This window comes from Ptiloglossa arizonensis, chromosome 3, assembly GCF_051014685.1.
Source record: "Ptiloglossa arizonensis isolate GNS036 chromosome 3, iyPtiAriz1_principal, whole genome shotgun sequence".
Lineage (NCBI taxonomy): Eukaryota > Metazoa > Arthropoda > Insecta > Hymenoptera > Colletidae > Ptiloglossa > Ptiloglossa arizonensis.
In genome coordinates, this window is record NC_135050.1 from 1,294,891 (window position 1) to 1,313,341 (window position 18,451).

The following is an 18,451-nucleotide window of genomic DNA, read 5'->3' on the forward strand; positions in this document are numbered from 1 at the left end:
TTTCAACGAGACCTGTTCTACGAGAAAGACTCACGTTGGAGCTACGGACCGCACGTGGGATTTTCGAAGAAAAAACGTCACGCTGTGCAATTAAAATTTTTGTTTTATTACATCAACATAATACTGGCTAAGGGTCAAAACAATCGTAGAATGCGTCTATTAGGGGTATCCGAGATTAACACAGGCGACTCGCGTACGAAAACTCGCTCGCGCGCCAAGTGACCTTCGCCTGGGAGCGAAGTTCCCGCGAGTCGCGTAAGGGATTAGGGGACACAGTCTAATGATCCCTAACTATAGATAAATACATTCTTATACAAGTAATAAAATTATTCGCGGTGAGGCAACCAAGTCTTCAACGAAATCAGCCTTAACGAATCCTTCGAAATGAGTCGATTAAAAATGTCGGGGATGCGAGGCAGCGGCGAGTACTCCGTTTATTTATTTTTCTTTTCTTTCTTTTTTCTTCGTGGCGGGTAGGTAACTAACAGTCGCGCAAGGAAGGAGGATCGCGATGATTGTTCAACGGTATTTATTTCACGCTTTATGGATGACAATTGACGTTGCGACACGTCGGTTCGATGCATTGTGTAGCGCAGTGTGTGTGTGCAGGTCTGATTCGCAGGTAATCGTCGATATGCCGGCCCCGCTGCCTCGTTTTGTCTCGCGTGTGATAATCGTCGCACGACATCCCGTTTCGTCTTCGGTGTATATGTATATTTAATTGAAAAACCTAACTACACAGAGTCCAAGGGAACTGAGTATTACCTGTAATTGGACACATATTCGTCAATGTAAGAATGATGTAAAAACGTAAGAATCCACCTAGCATATGTGGGGCGTGCGCGGGGCATGGGTGAACTGAATGTGCAGATTCGGATAGATGCGCGGATTCAAAACTACCGGATAATGTAACGGGGGTAAGCACAACATCTTTTCACTTTTGGTATTAATAGTTGAGTATGAGTTGAATGGAGCAGCCGCGGCGTACTGCATCCTAGATGGGGATGGTGATCCCTTCGCGGAGACGCTCGTCGGGCGCCAGCCAGCGGACTGCGAGCTTCCGAGGAAGCTTGATGGTTACTTTTTCTTCTGGGCTTTCTCCGCGGCCTTTGTGACCTTGCCCTGGGTATCCTTGAAGGTGACGCTCTGCGAACAATTCGAGGCAAATGGTTAGCCGCCTACCAATGTTAATTGTCTCGATCTACGGTAACCCCTCGATAAACAGTCGCGTTTTCTCCCCCATAAAACGTATCGAATCGTATCCCTATCACTTTTATGAAAAACTTTTTCTTATACCACTCGCTTTATCTTCGGAGAGAATCGTCGATGGATTCGTGAAACCCTCCCGACGAAGACGAGACCAAATACGATCGTATTTGAACTATTTTTAATTACACGTTATTCGAGCTATTTTTGACAATTTTCCAATTACGCGCAAATAAAAGTATTCCGAACGAGGTCGTGTTTAGGTTCGTTTCCACACCGATAGTTATCACTCGTTATCACACCGATAGTGCGTTCCCTGTTGCGCTCATCTCGTATCTTGTTCGCTCTCCTTGTTCATTCAAAGAACAAATTCGCTACCGTCTCTGTTCAAAAAGCTCCGTACGGATTCATGGGTGTGCGTTTTATCGAGGTGGTTCTCGTATCTCGTATCTCGTCCCCAATGTGTACAATTCCCACTTTCGACAAAATCGAGATTGTCGATTTGCTCGAAAGCGGGGTAGCATTTTTATAATCGCGTACGGTCCAAGAAATCCTCGCAAATTTACCGAACGAGTAAAATTTACATTTCTAGATTTACTTCTAATCGTAACGTCGACGAAAGGTCGATATCCTTGGCCAAAAGCTAGCGTCCAACGTCTTTAAATCGCGCAAAAGCGTCGACCGTAAGAATTCTCATCTCTCGGATCTTGTTTCGGAGCAAGCGTACCTTGATGACACCCACGGCGACGGTCTGACGCATGTCGCGAACAGCGAAACGACCCAGTGGCGGGAACTCCTGGAACACCTCGACGCACATCGGTTTGGTCGGCTGGAGTATCACTATTGCAGCGTCACCGCTTTTGATGCTCTTCGGATTCTCCTCGGTGGTCTTGCCGGTACGACGGTCGCACTTCTCCTTGATCTCCGCGAACTTGCAAGCGATATGAGCAGTGTGGCAGTCGAGGACGGGTGTGTAGCCGTTGCTGATCTGTCCGGGATGGTTCAGGACGATCACCTGCGCGGTGAAATCGGACGCCCCCCGCGGAGGCTGATTCTTCGAGTCACCTGCCACGTAGCCACGTCTCAGTTCCTTCACGGAGATGTTCTTAACGTTGAAACCGACGTTATCGCCGGGCAACGCTTCCGTCAGGGCCTCGTGGTGCATCTCGACCGATTTCACCTCGGTGGTCAGCGCTGCTGGGGCGAAAGTCACCAGCATACCTGTGGAGACGAACGTCGACGCGATAGCAAGTTGACAGATCGCCACCTTTCCTTTTCCACTACCGGAATGGAAGAGTTGTTCAAAGTGGGATACTTTGAAGTAACAACGCTACGCGATGCATCAGGGACACGTAGTGGTACGTATCAGCACTGCTACGTGTGCCAATGCTCAGGCTCAACCTCGTAGTTTCCACATAAACAAAGGGAACCGACCCAGAGTAATTTTTCTATTCGATTTTTCATCTTTCAGACCCAGACCTTAGACTCTAGGCTCGAGCAATCGTAAGGAAGTTTGATCGTTAGGTCATCCTTGCTGCTAGAGATGAATAAAATTTTATCAGGGATAAGATCTTTCAGGAGTGAGATCCTTTATTCCTCGAAGTCGGTTGTGTTCGAAGGAGGAAGAGCACGAACTAATAAGTTCCATAAACAAATATCGAGAGTGTAAGTGGGAGTTGTGCGCGAGGTGAACCATAGACGGCGATGTGATCTTGTAATCTAAGTTTACAAAATAAAAAAAAATGGAAAATTTTCAGGAAAAACTATATCGTTTAAAGTTTTCTTAAAAATGATCGAAAGCAAAAAAAGGATTCGTACATGTTTTGGAAAAAAAAAATTACGTTTAATGTTTAAAAATTGTATATATCTTCGTTACGTTAATATTTCGAATTTGCCCTTAATATTTTCGGGCAACATTCTTGGGATTTTAAATTTTAAAGCGATGTAAAAAATGTTAATTTTTGGAGTCGGAAGTTGGCGTTTTCTCTTAAATCGCCTACTGCTGAGATACCACTTACCTTGCATTAATTACCGTTAAACGTATCGGTACAAAAGGAACATACCTGCTATGCAGAGCTAGAAAGAAGAGGAGATTAAGAAATGTGAGTACTATTGGTCTCAATTGGTCTTAGTTGGTCTTAGTTTCATTAGTACTGACTATTCACGAGAAAAAGTCCAACGAGCGTTTACATCCCTACTCTAGTTTACAATCTCCCCTACCATTGCATTATTGTTATTGGTCGAGGACCGACACATCTTCGTCACCATCTTTGACCAATAGCAACAATGCGCATGGTGGTAGGAGAGTTAGCTACTAGATTGTAAACTAAAATGGGGACGTAAACATGTTAGTCTTCTCGTGGAGTTGTATAGTAGGGACAGGCAGAACGAACGAGGCTCTTCTCTAACTTCTGTTGTACCATCTTATGCGTCTTCTTTCCAGCTCTGTATAGTATCTATTGTGCGGTGTTGACAAGTTGACCTCTGGAAGGAATTGTGAATCGTATTGAGTCAAATGTGTTTCAGGTAGGCTTCGAAGGCCTGCAAGTGAGCAAAGATTGCTCGATTCTGTTCGTATTCTCTTTACTGTACTACTGTGCATTGCTAGAAAGTTGACGAGCGGAAGAAATGCGAGTACGATTGGTCGAATGGTTTCGTCTACTCTCATTCGCGTCGCCTGATAAAGAAAAGGAATGATGGAACGTGTCGATAGCGGGGTTATGGGAGTTAGAGGTAGGGATTAGGTGCAGTCATCGTGACTATGCCGTCCCGCAGATCATCTTTCCAGCAACGTATAGTACCGTAGACGCGCGAGAAGTTGGCTGCTGTCCTGAAAGCTAAACAATCGCAAGAGAAAGGGGGGGAATCGTCCATTCGTGTCGCTTGTGACGTAACTGCTACGCTTTTGCGCAGATACATTGTCACTATTGGCAAAGTTGGACACGTGTAAAAGTCCACCGCGTGACGAGGAAAGCGAACGAAACGAAACACGACAAAGGGAGATGCAACGATAGAGTTCGCCGACGCATCTCAGATACGTTTTGCATCTCGTTTCATCGTGTATTGTTCCGTTCACGTTCTTTGTCGAGACTTCCACACGTGCCCAACGTTAGCCAATAGCGACAATGTATCTGCGCAAAGGCGTAGCAGTTACATCACAAGTGACACGAATGGACGATTCCCCTTTCCTCTGTGACTTTCTAGGTTTTTTAGGTCAGCGTGGCCAGATTTCATTCCCTAAATCGTTGACTGGGAGGAGTGGGAGTTCCTCTCTTTCGTAGATTGTGCGTCCAATGTATCACAATCGCGATGGGATTCGTTATCTTTTTCCACCCTGATCCCTTTAACGCACGATACGCGAACTCTTCCCAGTCAACGATTCAGGGAACGAAGTCCGACCACAACTGGTCAGCGATACACTTCTCGCGCGTCTCTCGTTACGATTTTGTCCAGCTCCCAGCTAACACGTTCTTTTCAACAACGTTTTGTACCTGGTTTGAGAATGCCAGTCTCCACACGACCGACCGGCACGGTGCCGATACCGCCGATCTTGTAGACGTCCTGAAGCGGCAAACGCAGAGCCTTGTCGGTGGGTCTGGACGGCGGCAGTATGGCGTCGAGTGCCTCGATCAGCGTCTTGCCGTCGGCGGAACCATCTTTGCGTTCCACTTTCCATCCCTTGTACCAGGGTGTCTTCGGTGACGGTTCGAGCATGTTGTCACCGTGCCAGCCGGAGATAGGCACGAACGCGACCGAGGCGGTGTTATAGCCGATCTTCTTGATGTACGACAACACCTCTTTCTTGATCTCCTCGAACCGTGTCTCCGAATACGGCGGGTCGGTCATGTCCATCTTGTTCACGCCAACGATCAGCTGTTTCACGCCGAGCGTGAACGCGAGTAGAGCGTGCTCGCGCGTTTGCCCGTTCTTCGAGATGCCAGCCTCGAACTCGCCGATACCAGCAGCCACGATCAGCACGGCGCAGTCCGCTTGGCTCGTACCTGCGATTAACCACTCGGTTCAAATCGAACACATTTTTATAGGATTACGAGGAACGAGACAGTTAAATGCTTCGATCTGACTGCGCTTCGTTCGATCTAACCAATGTCGCGGTCAAGTAGATTGTCCGGTCAGTGACATCGGGGGATCGAACAATCTCTGCCCTCTCTTCTGTTTCTTCTCAACCCTAAGCGCTCAATACTTGCAACCGAATTTGCATGGACGGCGCGCGTATAGTGGCTACGATCGATGGGGATGGAATACTTTGTTGCTAGTGTGAACTCTGTCGATTGGATGTACAAGGCTCGACCAAGTACAGTTATTCTTTTACGTCAAATTAAGCGATGCAAGAAAGTTATTTTCTAATATACAGGTATGCGTTCGTAGTCCGCGTTGATATCTTTCGTGGACACGTGTATACGTCCATAGGACTCGAAAGGTTAAAATTAATTTTTTGCACGGTGGAAATTTTCTAGAGGTCTCTTGGAAGAAGCTGGAAGCCTACCCATTAGAACTCTTATGGTGGTCTACTCCAGGGGTAAATAAAGGAAGCATTGGGAAATACCAATGGCGTAACATTCAGTCACTTCTAAACTACTCTACTTTGTTTCTTTAAACACCGATGGACGTGTGTCACTTCTCACGTGGCATTACCAATTTCATCGTATTGGACCCACGCCACCTTCCACGTGACATACTAACTTATAACGCAACAGACATAGAAATGAATAACCGATGCTTAAATATTTCGTAGAAAATGTTAAAATAGATGCTTTTATGCAAACACCAGTTAAATGACAACCCAGATCGGATCTTAAGCATTGATCTTCGATAAGGGTTAACTCTAGTGCATTCCACGGGTTTTTTTTCGACCCATCGCGTTCTCGCGATATATCGTTTGGCTCGTACAATTAAAGCGATTATAATAAATGCAACTGGATGCTCCTGTATTTTTTTAAACATCTTCTTGCACCGTAAAGTTAAAAACTCAAGTTTCGTGTATTTAGAATATTTTTTACCCAAAGAATTTTAGCGTACAGTCGAACGAAAGAACTCTGAAGCGTTAAATACCCTTAAAAGGTCAATCTTTCAACCTTTTCGCTAAGATGTGTACACTTTACCACGGACACAGATTGTAACATTTCATACGTTATATATATATATATGTAATATACAGAGTACTCGATTTTAATCTATAAATGCGAGTTACTCGTAAACTACTCACGGTATAAAAAATGGTTCAGACAGGAATTGAATGGTTTCGAGGGGGATATAATCCGCTGTAATTAGTTTTTCTGTACATGGATGCGTAGAGGTCATATAAGGGTGACGTACGTCTTAAATGGAATCAAATTTTAAATGCACCAGCGAATGCAGTTCTTTATTTTTCAAAAAAATTTCAGCACAACATGTTTATACCGAACAAATTATTAGCTTGTAAAATATTTCAATCACAATATTGCAAAGTGGATTTAATAGATATTAAATTATCCAGAGATTTAATAGGAATCGATAATGGACAATTATTTATACAAAATGATAAAGAACAATCAAAGTTAGCGAGAAATTTGCTAAACGGCACAATGAAAATAATGAATTTACTTTAATGTTCATCTGCTGAAAGACATTGCTTTCATTATCAATGCATACTTCTAAATTAATCATTTTTCGACATAAATAAGTCGATAGATTTTCGTAGGAAATAACGAGTTGTAACGTAACGCTCGGTGCGTTAAAAATTATGATTCCATTTAAGAAGATAGGTGTCACCTTTATTCTACCTTTATGCGTCCATGTGTGGAAAAACTAATTACAGCGGATTATGGCCCTCTCGAAACCATTCAATTTCTGTCTGAACCATTTCTTATATAGCGGGTAGTTTACGAGTAATTTACATTCATAGATCAAAATATTGTACAAGGAATTAAATCAGCTGAACGAAGGAACACGAATAACCTTGAAAGTATCAAGTTACGCTATGCTCGGTAAGAGTTGCAAACTGATACAAAATTTTGACGTGTAACTATAGTCACCTTGTAAACAGTGAGCAATTGTAGTTACTGTAAAGACAGTGATAAGTAAAAACTGCACGAACCAACGTGTACCCTGTTTCGGTTTATAAAATGACGAGTCTTTCGACATCGACACTCCAGATGTCGACACCAACAGACGATAGTCTAGACTTGTCGTGATAAGGAATGAAAAAAGGTAAAAGAGAACGGTTTTCGCCAGAGGGGAAGTGACCTTGACCGAACAGTTTACTTGACCACGACTTTAGACGTTCTTCAATTTTAAACAACTGCTGTCCAACGTGTGCTTTTTCTCCATTCCAATTGTTGAAATTGTGTGCGTTTCCTCCCACACTATATTTTCATTAAGTTGAATGCGTTCTTTCGTTCGACTATACGTTTAAACTTTTTGGATAAAAAATATCTCGAATGTAAAAACTCGTGTTTTACTTAACAATAGAAAGAAGGAAAGAAATACAGGATGATTGTTTCACTTACTTCTTTAATAGAGAAAAAAAGGAATATCGAGTTGCATCTATTGTAATAGTTATAAGTATAAAAAAAATATATAGGGTGTTCTGAAATTTATGGTACAAAAGGGGTCAGGTAGATTCTATGGTTCGAAGTAAGTCGAAAATATGGAATAATAAAATTACATCGGAAGCTTCATTTTCGAGAAAAATTATTTTGGAAATTAATTTAGTACATCTAGTACACGTACACTTAACTAATGAGCGACATTACGGTTTCTAATCTTTTAAAGTGTCTTCTACATATCTTTGAAACGCATTAATAGATAAGTATTGACAGTAAACAGAATTTTATACAAAAATAATCATAGGAGCCATCTCTAGTGAAATACGTAACGCTGATCATCGGTTAGGTCCACTACATTAATTTTCAAATGCGTTTTTCCCAAAAAACGAAGTCTTCGATGCAAATCTATTACTCTTGATTTTCGCCTTATTTTGAGCCACAGAATATTTATGACCCAATTTGTACCATGAATTTTGAGACACCTTGTACATTATGAGGATGCGACGAGTCTAGTGTCTCCGTGGTAAGGAAGCTTACAGACGCCATTTACTATGATCGGTATCGTGTTCAGGTGAGTATGAGAGAATCCCCAAGGTGTCGTGAGATTTGGCTCAAACAACACTGTTGTCCAAAATTGATGTTTTTACTATTACGCAATTTTTGTTTTCATTTCTTGGTTGAGAACCCCTATTTCGTCTCTGTATTTACGAACAAATGCTTAATACACCAGAGCAGGTGACTGAGAACCCGATTAACGCTGTATGTCAGTAGTTCTTCGTTTTTAATTCTGATTCTGCACCATGTGCTAAATAGGTGCCGGTATCGAGCTTAATACATCGTTTACAACGAATCGTTCGATACGAATCAAATGTCGCAGAGCACGGTTCGTAACTCGTTGTGAGAAAATTAAATTGTGTAAGAAATTAGTGAAATTATTACGGGAATAGGATAAGCCACTTACATAAGGAGTTATAAACCGTGATCCACTGGCAAATCAGTTGGGACATTAGGCAAGTGATCAAGACACGACTCGTGATTCTGTTCGGAAAAGACGTCGAAGTGGAAGTTCTCCAGCACCAATGAGATTCGAGCTCCCACTACAACGTCTTCGTGCGTCAAAGCTGACAACAAGTTTTCATATAAGAGATTGACCATGTTCTAAAAAGAATAGAGTACCAAGTACTGTCGCATCGAGTATATTATATTACATAACTTACTCGATATACAGGGTGGACCATGTAACGCTTGAATATCCGTCATTTACGGTTTTGCGAAATAATTCTTTGAAGAGACACGCGTAACGAAAGCGTTATTTTTTTTTCCAAAGTCGTTTTCCACGAGAATTTTAGATAATCGATATATTTGCAAAGCATAGAAAAATAAATCCAACGACTTTTTCAACCATACCGTTTCAATCATTTTCAAATGATTGCGTTAATGTAATAATTGAGTCTGGTTATAAATAATTTTTGTATATTTTCTAACTTCTGTGACGTAACTGAACCTGCGTTAATTCTTTGTCTTGTATCCTTCGGTGTTGTAAGTTTGTTAAGACGAATAACATTTTGTTATTTTTTCCATAGATAGAAATCCAGTGGAGTGAAATCTAGATAACGAGCTGACCAGTCCACTGTGTCTTTCGTTCAATTCAATGTTCGGGAATTGAGTATCAAGTTGTAGCGTTGCTATTCTAGTATAGCGAACTGGACACTAATTGTACTGAAACCACATACTTTGCACATTTAATCATACATCCGTTAAAACATTCATTTGAAACGATAACTTCAACGACGAGAATCGTAACATAAATAAACTTCTCGGTACGAATCTATCGAGCAGTAACTGTTCAATAACGTTAAAACATATTAACATAAATTTCTCGAACTTGAATGGTCGAAACGATACAATCTACAAGTTCGTTGGATTTGTTTCGTTATGTTCTACAAGAATATCGACAATATAGACGTGCCATTGAAAAAGATATCAATGACCTAAAATTCTCATAAAAAGAGATTAGCACGATCTTGGAAAAAGAATGACGCGTTACAAGTATCCTTTCAAACGGTGCAACTTTGTCCGTAAAAGTGGTGTCTTCGTTGAACCATAAATACCAGAGACATTTCGATTCCTATTTAAATGGTCCACCTTGTATATTACCAGTATTATGCAATACCCGACGCATACGACACTCTGAGTTAATCATTCGGTAACCCCTGCGTTACACGAGTAAATACTTAGTACATTTGAAATCGATACTCCAACTGCATCTTTGTGTTTGTCGAGGTTTCACGAGTGCGTCTTATTAATACCAATGACATTTCGATACTCGTTCGATACTCCAAGACACGATGCTCGAAAGAATCGATACCTATCGATCTCGGCTGTGAAACACGTCGTTGGTGTTAAAGAACGGGGGATTGGTCTCGCTGTTACCTGTGATCATGTTCTTGATGAAGTCACGATGACCAGGGGCGTCGATGATCGTCACGTAGTACTTGGCGGTCTCGAACTTCCACAACGCGATGTCGATCGTGATACCACGCTCGCGTTCAGCTTTCAGCTTGTCCAGTACCCAGGCATACTTGAACGACCCTTTGCCCATCTCCTGAGCCTCTTTCTCGAACTTCTCGATGGTACGCTTGTCGATGCCACCGCATTTGTAGATCAGATGTCCGGTCGTGGTGGACTTGCCCGAGTCTACGTGGCCTATCACCACGATGTTTATATGAATCTTCTCCTTACCCATGTCGACGCTCTAGTCACCTGCAAGAAGGAGTAGGAAAGTGAAAACTCGTCTTCGGTATCGATCCCTGGGGGCAGTTGTGGGGTGGTCGCTTAAGGGGGACAATTATTTTCAGCTTTTGCGATGTTCCCGTGGAACACACCGGTGTTGCAGGGAGAAAGAAAGATCGCTACTGAAAGGAGCTGTGACTTGCAACGGTTCAAACGTGCTCGGGTCGCGTCAGGTCTGGGATGGAGGAAAAATTATTGGTCTATTTCGTCCTCTTTGTTCGTTTTTTCTTCTTCTTTTTTTTTGTCGTATATTGTTTCTTCGTATTTGAAACTGACCACTCGGGTCATTTAGCAAACGTGTATCTATTGGTCGTGCGAGAAGGTACCGCCCATTGGCGTGGGATCGTGTTCTTCTTAATATTAGAATTACGAACGGTGAACTTTATTGAGATCGTGCAACATATATTTTAGATATTTTTTATATTCGTATCTAATGGATTTCTTGCATCTATTTAGTATTCGCAAGGTTTTTATCACGATGCATCTTCTTGCGTACCAAGGTATGTCACTTTATTGGTATCGTGAGAACTATCGAGTATCTATACCTAATATTTTGCATACATCAAAAGGGATCGCGTTACTATTATTCTGCAAAAGCACATTAACGCTAGAACTACCGGCAGTGAATTTATTACTATTTGTATCGGTATTAGTTGCCTATTTTGATAATTGTTCACGAATATTGCAAAGACATTGTTGATAAACGAATAATTTTAAAAAGGATTCACACATTTGACAGTTCTAGTGTTAATATCTCGAAAACTATTAAATATTCGAAGCTAATATTTTATATTTAGGATCTATCCCTCTTTCTCTCCTCCCTCCCAAAATTTGACGTTGATCGATCACCGAGGCTTTTGGGAAGAACAGAGGTCTGGGTTAGGTCTAATACCAATTACAGGATATTTCAAATTACAAATTACAATATCCAAAGGCAGAATTAAATATACCGCGGGTAAAGTTACTTTTTATTAACACTAGAACCACCGACGGTGAGCCTATTACTATTTGTATCAGACCGTATACGTATCTTCGATGTTAGACGAGAAAAGTGCAAACTAATTTACGAGTACCATTAGTTGTCTATTTCGATAATTGTTCACGAATATTGCAGGCAAAGACACCGTTAATAATCGAGCGATTTAAAGAGAAAGTTCGAAACGAGTCAAATTGATTCTTTTGGTAGTTCTAGCGTTAATCCAGAGACTTTGTTGTGTTCTTTCTCCTCTCTACGATGCAAATCGGTTCGGACAATTGTGTTCAGACTGTAGCACGAGAGGCGTTTCCCATGGGTGGGACAACTGACATCGACGATGCTGATTCTTACGTCACTTGTGATAATATAAACAGAGATGTTTGACTCGCGGAGACCACAGTGAAACTCTAGTCGAGTAGAATATTCGGAACATAAATTCTCACGATATGCTGCACTTATTTGCAAGATTTGCAAGTACGAACCTAATTCGAAGCAACAACACGAGTAACGTGGCAAACAGAAGGGAACTGAAAGCTTTTATTTGCAACGTATTGAACGCCGAGTTGCGTTACAATGTTAGAGAAGTTCAATTTGAACCTATTGTTTTATAAAATTAGTAACTTTCCTCCTTTCGAGTCCGGACTATTTAAATCTCGCTTCGCACAGTCGATCCTGTAACCGGATTATTTAATCCCGTTAATACCTGCTGCGAGGATGTCGATATTTTTTTTTTTTTTTTTTTGTTAAGTGACGCCATTACGTACGAATATACGAAAAAGCAATTTTCAACATCGACCGATACGTTTTTCTTCGGTCTATGCGTAACGACAAGAATTTGTTCCATCATTCTGATACTTATTTTTTATTATTCTAATACTTGTTTCGCATAAGAATATCAATGAAATTTATGCAACGAAATGTTCAATATTCGGACGATAATTCGATCGTTTTAATCGCGATCTATCGAACATTCACAAACGGGTTTCTGTCGATTTAGTTATCAATGGCTCGGTTTTATATTGCATCGATTAAACGTAATGGCGGAGAAATAATTATTGGTTGATTAAACGCGAAATATAACTCGAATATATTTATCTGCTCTTCCGAGTACGATAAACGTACACGTATTTGCGTAATACGATAATTATTCGGGTTATTGTTGCAGTAATTGTTCAAACGATTTCAATCGAAAGATTTCTCGACGAAACTCGATTAACAAATCGATTGGATTGAAATTAATAAATAATGACGTTTATAACTTTCGTTACGGTGACTTTCATTTTAACGAGACGCGTATTAAGCGCGACGAGCGGAGAACCAAGAGAATTCGGTGAAATAATTTCTCGCGTATGTACTCACGGTACGTCTCTTTTCATTTGCGCATAATTAGTTGTGCACGTCATTAGCGATTGACCGGGATTCGATATCACGGAATGCGGTTCGTTATCGGATCCATCGAAAGATATAGATACATCGATCAATGTGCAACGAGATGTTGGAATTGCTTGACACGGCTGACCATACGCAGGCTTGTACTACTAGCATGCTACAAATTCTACCTGGCACAGCTTTATTGGTTTAACACTAGAACTACCGATCGATTTCAGTATATTAAGGCGTTCCCCTTCCGTATCCGAGGGAAATCGATGATCGAGGGAAAAAAAGGAATTTGTGAAATTGATTATACGTGTAGAATAGAAAAACTCGTGTCTTTTGAAAATATGCTATGGAATTTAAAGGAAATTTCTTTGTAAAAGCAGTTAGAACAAGTCGTTTTGACTGGTTGGTAAAGCTGGTGTTAAAAGGAACTCAAATGCGATAGTTCTATTCGACGATTTCGTACAAAACGATTGAAATCGTTCGGGGCAATTTAAGGGTCGGTAGATTATTAAATTTAATCGAACGAAATATTGTAAACGAAAAAAACACTATGATTTTAACGTTACGTTATTCGGTATTTGTTTAAATTTGACGTTATGCGTCTTCTCGTTGACTGATCGCGCAAACTTAGATGGAACGGTAAACAAACATTTCTTTGTGTGAAACTTTATGCGTAATTGACGATTTTATTTAAATTTAATAAATTGCAATTAATACAATTTATTAATTTTAAATTTATCTTCCATTCTATTGCAGAACGTATCGTTTTCAACTATTTTGTGAAAATTATTTAACAGCAATTACACGTGTCAAGGGTTACGTTAAATTGTATCCAATTGTAATCTACCGTACAATTAACCGTATTATTTTCGACTATACGAAATTATCCAAGTCCCAACCGTTTACGATAATCATTTTTACTTTCTATTATTGAACATTTTTTCACAATGAAAGTAACGCTCCAAATCCTCCTTGTGTTTCGCGAACGAGGCGAGTTGTGTAACCGGTTGCGAGATATTAGTTTTGCGCTCGCGTATACATCTGTTTAATTTTCAATTTGTTCGTCTTCCCGTCAGTCCAAGCGTTACGGATCCACGTGATCGACCGTAACGTTCACGCGAATAAAAATGAAAAATTTACTCGACACTTTAACCTGCGCACCTACAGATGACAGATATATATTTCAAAGAACGTACACATGGCCGAAAAAGAAAATTTGGAAAAAGTTACCTCGTCCCCCGACCCGTCGCCCCGTACGTCGCGTCCCCTTAAACGAACAACGCGTAGAAAACAGTCAGAGAAAGCCACAAATATTTACATATCTCCGACCGTCTTCCGCAGAGCGTCCAGGCCGGTTACGCAATCGTCACGAATACGAGATACTTATTTCCATACATTTCCGTACACACCATCGATTACCACGGAGAACGAGTGTTACGTTGTACGAGGCACGTCGCCATTGATCCGCGAGACCACACTTTTCCAGAAGGGTGAATATTCGATAACCGGCGAACGAGTCGCGATTATTACCTCCAATCGGGTCCGCGAGACGAGATTCCTCGCGGGTCTGGCGACGGTTAACGCAAGGCTGTAGCCGCCGGTAGACCGGCGTAACGGGGTTCGGTGCACGATATCGACGCGTATATATTGGGAGGGCAATTAATATTTACGTGTCAACGTAGACCGGTCCTCGCGAGCCTCGAAGGGTATTGATTCGGCGTACGGACGACACGCGAGGGCCACGTCGAAAATACGAGCACCGTCGGTCGCGAGTGTGCGCGCTTATTCGGTCAAACCCTAAAAAGAAACAGAGACCCGAGAGAGCGAATAGAATCCCACCGAGGCTCGATCTCACCCCATGGCGAGCGTCCGCGACCCGATACAGAGGGCCACGCGATCGATGATATCCGTACGACGCACCTAACCGCTCGATTTCGCGAGTCCCGCGACGAAAACGATCCACCGATTCATCGTCGGAACACGTTGCCGTGTGCGTATATCGCGTGCAGCGTCCCACGTTCGATAGACCGTCCACCGGCCTCTTCTAATAATAGGCGGAGCGACCGAGCGCAGCGGCCATTACGCGGATCAACAATTTCAAGCTCGCGATTTCGACGTTGTCGCGAGGAAAAAACCCCCCTCGAAATAGCCTTTTCTTCGCCACGGGAAACTATTTTCTCGGATCGCTACGCGACGGTATGTCCCGCACGACGAAACACGCACGAGACGCGGTCACTCGGAGGGGGTTAGAGGTTATACGAAGACGAAAAACCGAACCGGCGGATTCTGATCGACGCGCGACCGATAGTTCCACTATTTACCTTCTCGATCGATCGGGTATACCGCCGAACGAAGCCTTCGTCGTGTACACGTAGAATCACCGGGGCTGGAGATCGCGTATGAATCGCAGGCGAGAGAGATCCAACTGCGTCGCAACGGTCGCACGCCCCTCCGGCTCGCGTAATGGCCGCGGCAACGAACTGGCCGCGCAGCTCTCGTCTCGCTTCCAGCGACCCTCTAGCCTCGCGTCGCCTTTCCCCGGGGATGATTTCGACTCGCGAACTCGTGTGGCGCAGCGCGCGCGCGCGCGCGTCCGATCGAATCGGTTAGCCGGCGGGTATCGCGTCCACCGTCGCGATTCGAGACGCGGGGCGAGCAGCGAGTACCGGGTCGAATCAATATGTCGTCGGGCAGCCGGCTCGGCTCGGCTCGAGCATCGTTTGCGACCACGGGTGGGGTTAGTCTCGCGAAACGTTCGCGACGAGAATCGAGCGACGCTGTTTGGATTCACCGAGATGCGTTTCGCGAGAGGTCGAGGCGGTTGTACGAACGATTACTCACCAGGATCGACGGGACGGAGAGGCTGGAAAATCCTCGTGTTATCGCACGTATTTCCGCGGTCGCTTGCCAGCCACTAGGACGGGACACGGTGCCGGGGACGGCGGACGGGGAAGGGGAAGTCGATGCATCGAACAGAGCGAGAGCAGCGAGCGACGGCAAGCCGCGGTGGGGGGGGATGAAATCGCAGTGTCATCTGCTGGCGCTGCCGCGGGACGAGGGTTAAGGGCGCATGTGCCATCGGCATGGACGACGTCGGTTCGCGGCCGGGATTGGACCGCTCGATTCACGCGTACGCGCGCTCCCGTCTATTTTCCAACGATGCCGCGGCGTGCATGGTTCGGCGACGGCGTTGCGCCACGAGCGCCGCAATTACGATCTCAACTTCGCCGGTGCGTTCTAGACGAGCGCGAGCATCCATATTCGAACAGCGAACGAACACGATCTATATCCTCGTTTCAAGATCGGCAACGAGAACCACTCGGGACCGATACTCTCGTATCGTGCGTAAGGTGAGCGATTGGCACCTCGTTCGGCTCGAGTTGGCATGTTCGGTCATGCGATATCGTTAAGCTGCCGGGTCGCCCTTATGTTTCGCCGACGCGGCGGCAATCGACGGTCGAGGAAAAGGACGGAAGGACAGCGAGCGCGAACGAGCGAGAGCAAACGAGAAACAGTGCACGGCAGTGGGAGAGAAGGATAGCCGCGTGAGAAAGAGCGAGAGCGAACGAGGAAGTAAGAAGGGCGAATACGAGAATACGAGAGCGAGCGAGATGCGCATAGATTTTTAGCTCGCTCCACCGGTTTTGAATCTAGGGGTTGGAAGAGACCGTTGACTTTTGAGCTATTCCGCATCAAATTGATCACTTTTTTGGCAAGTACGAGCGAGATTTGGGGTTACTGCGGTACGTAGGGTCGGCAGACCGTATCAGCGGAGTCTTGAATGCGGCTCGAGAGGAAGGAGCGTTCGTACGGATTACATAATATTTCAATTTCACCGGACCCTCCAACATCGAGTGTGAAGAAAGTAACACAAAGAATTGCAAAATTTCATTGTTCGTTGAAGCAATACTTCCGATCGGTATCCTTTCGGTTTGGTGGGGATAACGATGATCTTACGAGGAACGGAATGTAAATATCTCGCGACGAGAATTTATTGTATTTATTCGTTGAGAGCCCATGGATTTGAAGAGCCGCACGCTATGTAACGTAGAGGGGATCGCTTCTCGCTTCTATTCTGCCGTGGGTGAGAGCGAAATAGAACGAGACGGAGCGAGAGAAATTGAAGCGGTCGAGAAACGGTAAGAGACAGACGAAGTATTATTGCACTCAAAGGACAGAGTATCGGGTGCCAGAAAGACGGAGCGAGACAGAGTATCGATACTTCGTCCGTCTTGTACTGTTTCTCGTTTGCTCTCGGTCCCTCTGATTCGCTCTCGTTTCATTTCGCTCTCGTGTTCGTAGGACAGAAGTGAATTGCAAATGGTAGGGAGAGCTCTCAGCTTTCAGCGTGTAAACCAAACACAGCTCTCAACGAATAAATACTGTATTTCTTTCTTTTTTATCGACAGATATTGGATACCGTGGATTTCCACGGGTGGAGCCCCAGGTTTTTTCACCTCTGTTAGATACGCATAGTCGGCGATGAGACCGAGACGTGTTTCGATACTATCGTTTACTTTTGAAATTGATACTTCTGTACGAAATCATTCAATTGAATACTTCCAAACGATTTTAGACCAATAGAGACACGCGACTATCGTACAGATTCTTATTAATTGCACTTTATCGGCAACTTTTGAAGATTAGAATTTAATAAATTTTTTATACCTAATCGTGCTGAATCTTTCAAACAGAAGAAGAAACGAACGTATCAAATGCAACAATAATAATGTCTGCAATGAAAGCTGATCATTATTGTACTCGGCAAGACCATAAATCACAATCCTTCGGGCGATATCAGAGGCAGCTCGTATCAATCTGGGAATTTTCCACTGGCGGGATAAAAAACAACCATTGACAACGCCAAGATTTCCTCCACCAATCACTGCCCACCGTCGCAGAAGCGCTTCTAGGTTGTTAAATAAGTTTTGTCGTTCGATAAAACTTGGTGAACACTACTGTTCAATTTAGTACAATGTAGACAAAACTCATTGAACAACCCAGTATATGTATGGTATACGGTACATGTTAATTCGAGAATTACGCTAAAACTATTCGATAGCGCACACATATTCAGCTTACATAATTAATCCATAGTTACGATAAACCGATACAACACGGTTCAAGAGTCCAATTCATTCTCAGGCGTAATTCATTTTTAACTCGGCTCTACTATATCAGTTTGTACATGGAGATAGTACTTTCTGTTTTTTGTAAAAGATGTTCAAGGTTATCCTTTCACGGTACTGCTGTTACTATTACACACAAACGATTTTATTTATTTTCTCGGGATTTTCCAGTTCCTTTATTCTTCCATAACCGTCCCGGATTCATGGAATTGTGACGTTAGTTCTGAGAAATTCCGCGGATTAAAATGTTCGGATATCGAAAAATGTTGCGAATCTAATCCAAATTCTTTTTTCATTTTTACTTAATGACTCGCATAACTTAAGTAAGTGATCGAAGAGAAGAAAAGTAAGGATCTAATTGAAAAGCACTTGAAATACTCTGAAAATTTGTGCAATAATTGGTACGTATGTTTATATGTATA

At 43.1% G+C, this 18,451-nt stretch overlaps 2 protein-coding genes across 6 annotated transcripts; one reads left to right on the forward strand and one right to left on the reverse strand.

Moving 5' to 3' along the window:
* Positions 1–85: 85 nt before the first annotated feature.
* Positions 86–15,896, reverse strand: Ef-1a-f1 (translation elongation factor eEF-1 alpha chain). Its single transcript, XM_076307220.1, has 5 exons — positions 15,742–15,896; positions 10,185–10,514; positions 4,698–5,207; positions 1,934–2,427; positions 86–1,146 (listed from the first exon to the last, which is right to left on the reverse strand). Exons 2-5 carry the CDS (start codon positions 10,495–10,497, stop codon positions 1,078–1,080), a joined length of 1,386 nt encoding a protein of 461 aa, XP_076163335.1. The 5' UTR covers positions 10,498–10,514; positions 15,742–15,896; the 3' UTR covers positions 86–1,077.
* On the forward strand, positions 15,520–18,428 carry LOC143144623 (uncharacterized). 5 transcript variants are annotated; one of them, XM_076307222.1, is made up of 2 exons: positions 15,520–16,869; positions 17,310–18,428. In XM_076307222.1, the coding sequence occupies exons 1-2, from the start codon at positions 16,682–16,684 to the stop codon at positions 17,374–17,376; spliced, it is 255 nt and encodes an 84-aa protein (XP_076163337.1). In that variant the 5' UTR covers positions 15,520–16,681; the 3' UTR covers positions 17,377–18,428. The 5 variants fall into 3 exon arrangements, 2 of the variants coding, with proteins under 2 accessions (XP_076163337.1, XP_076163336.1); XR_012991472.1 differs by having other exon boundaries at positions 15,520–16,250; XR_012991470.1 differs by having other exon boundaries at positions 15,520–17,223.
* Positions 18,429–18,451: the final 23 nt, after the last annotated feature.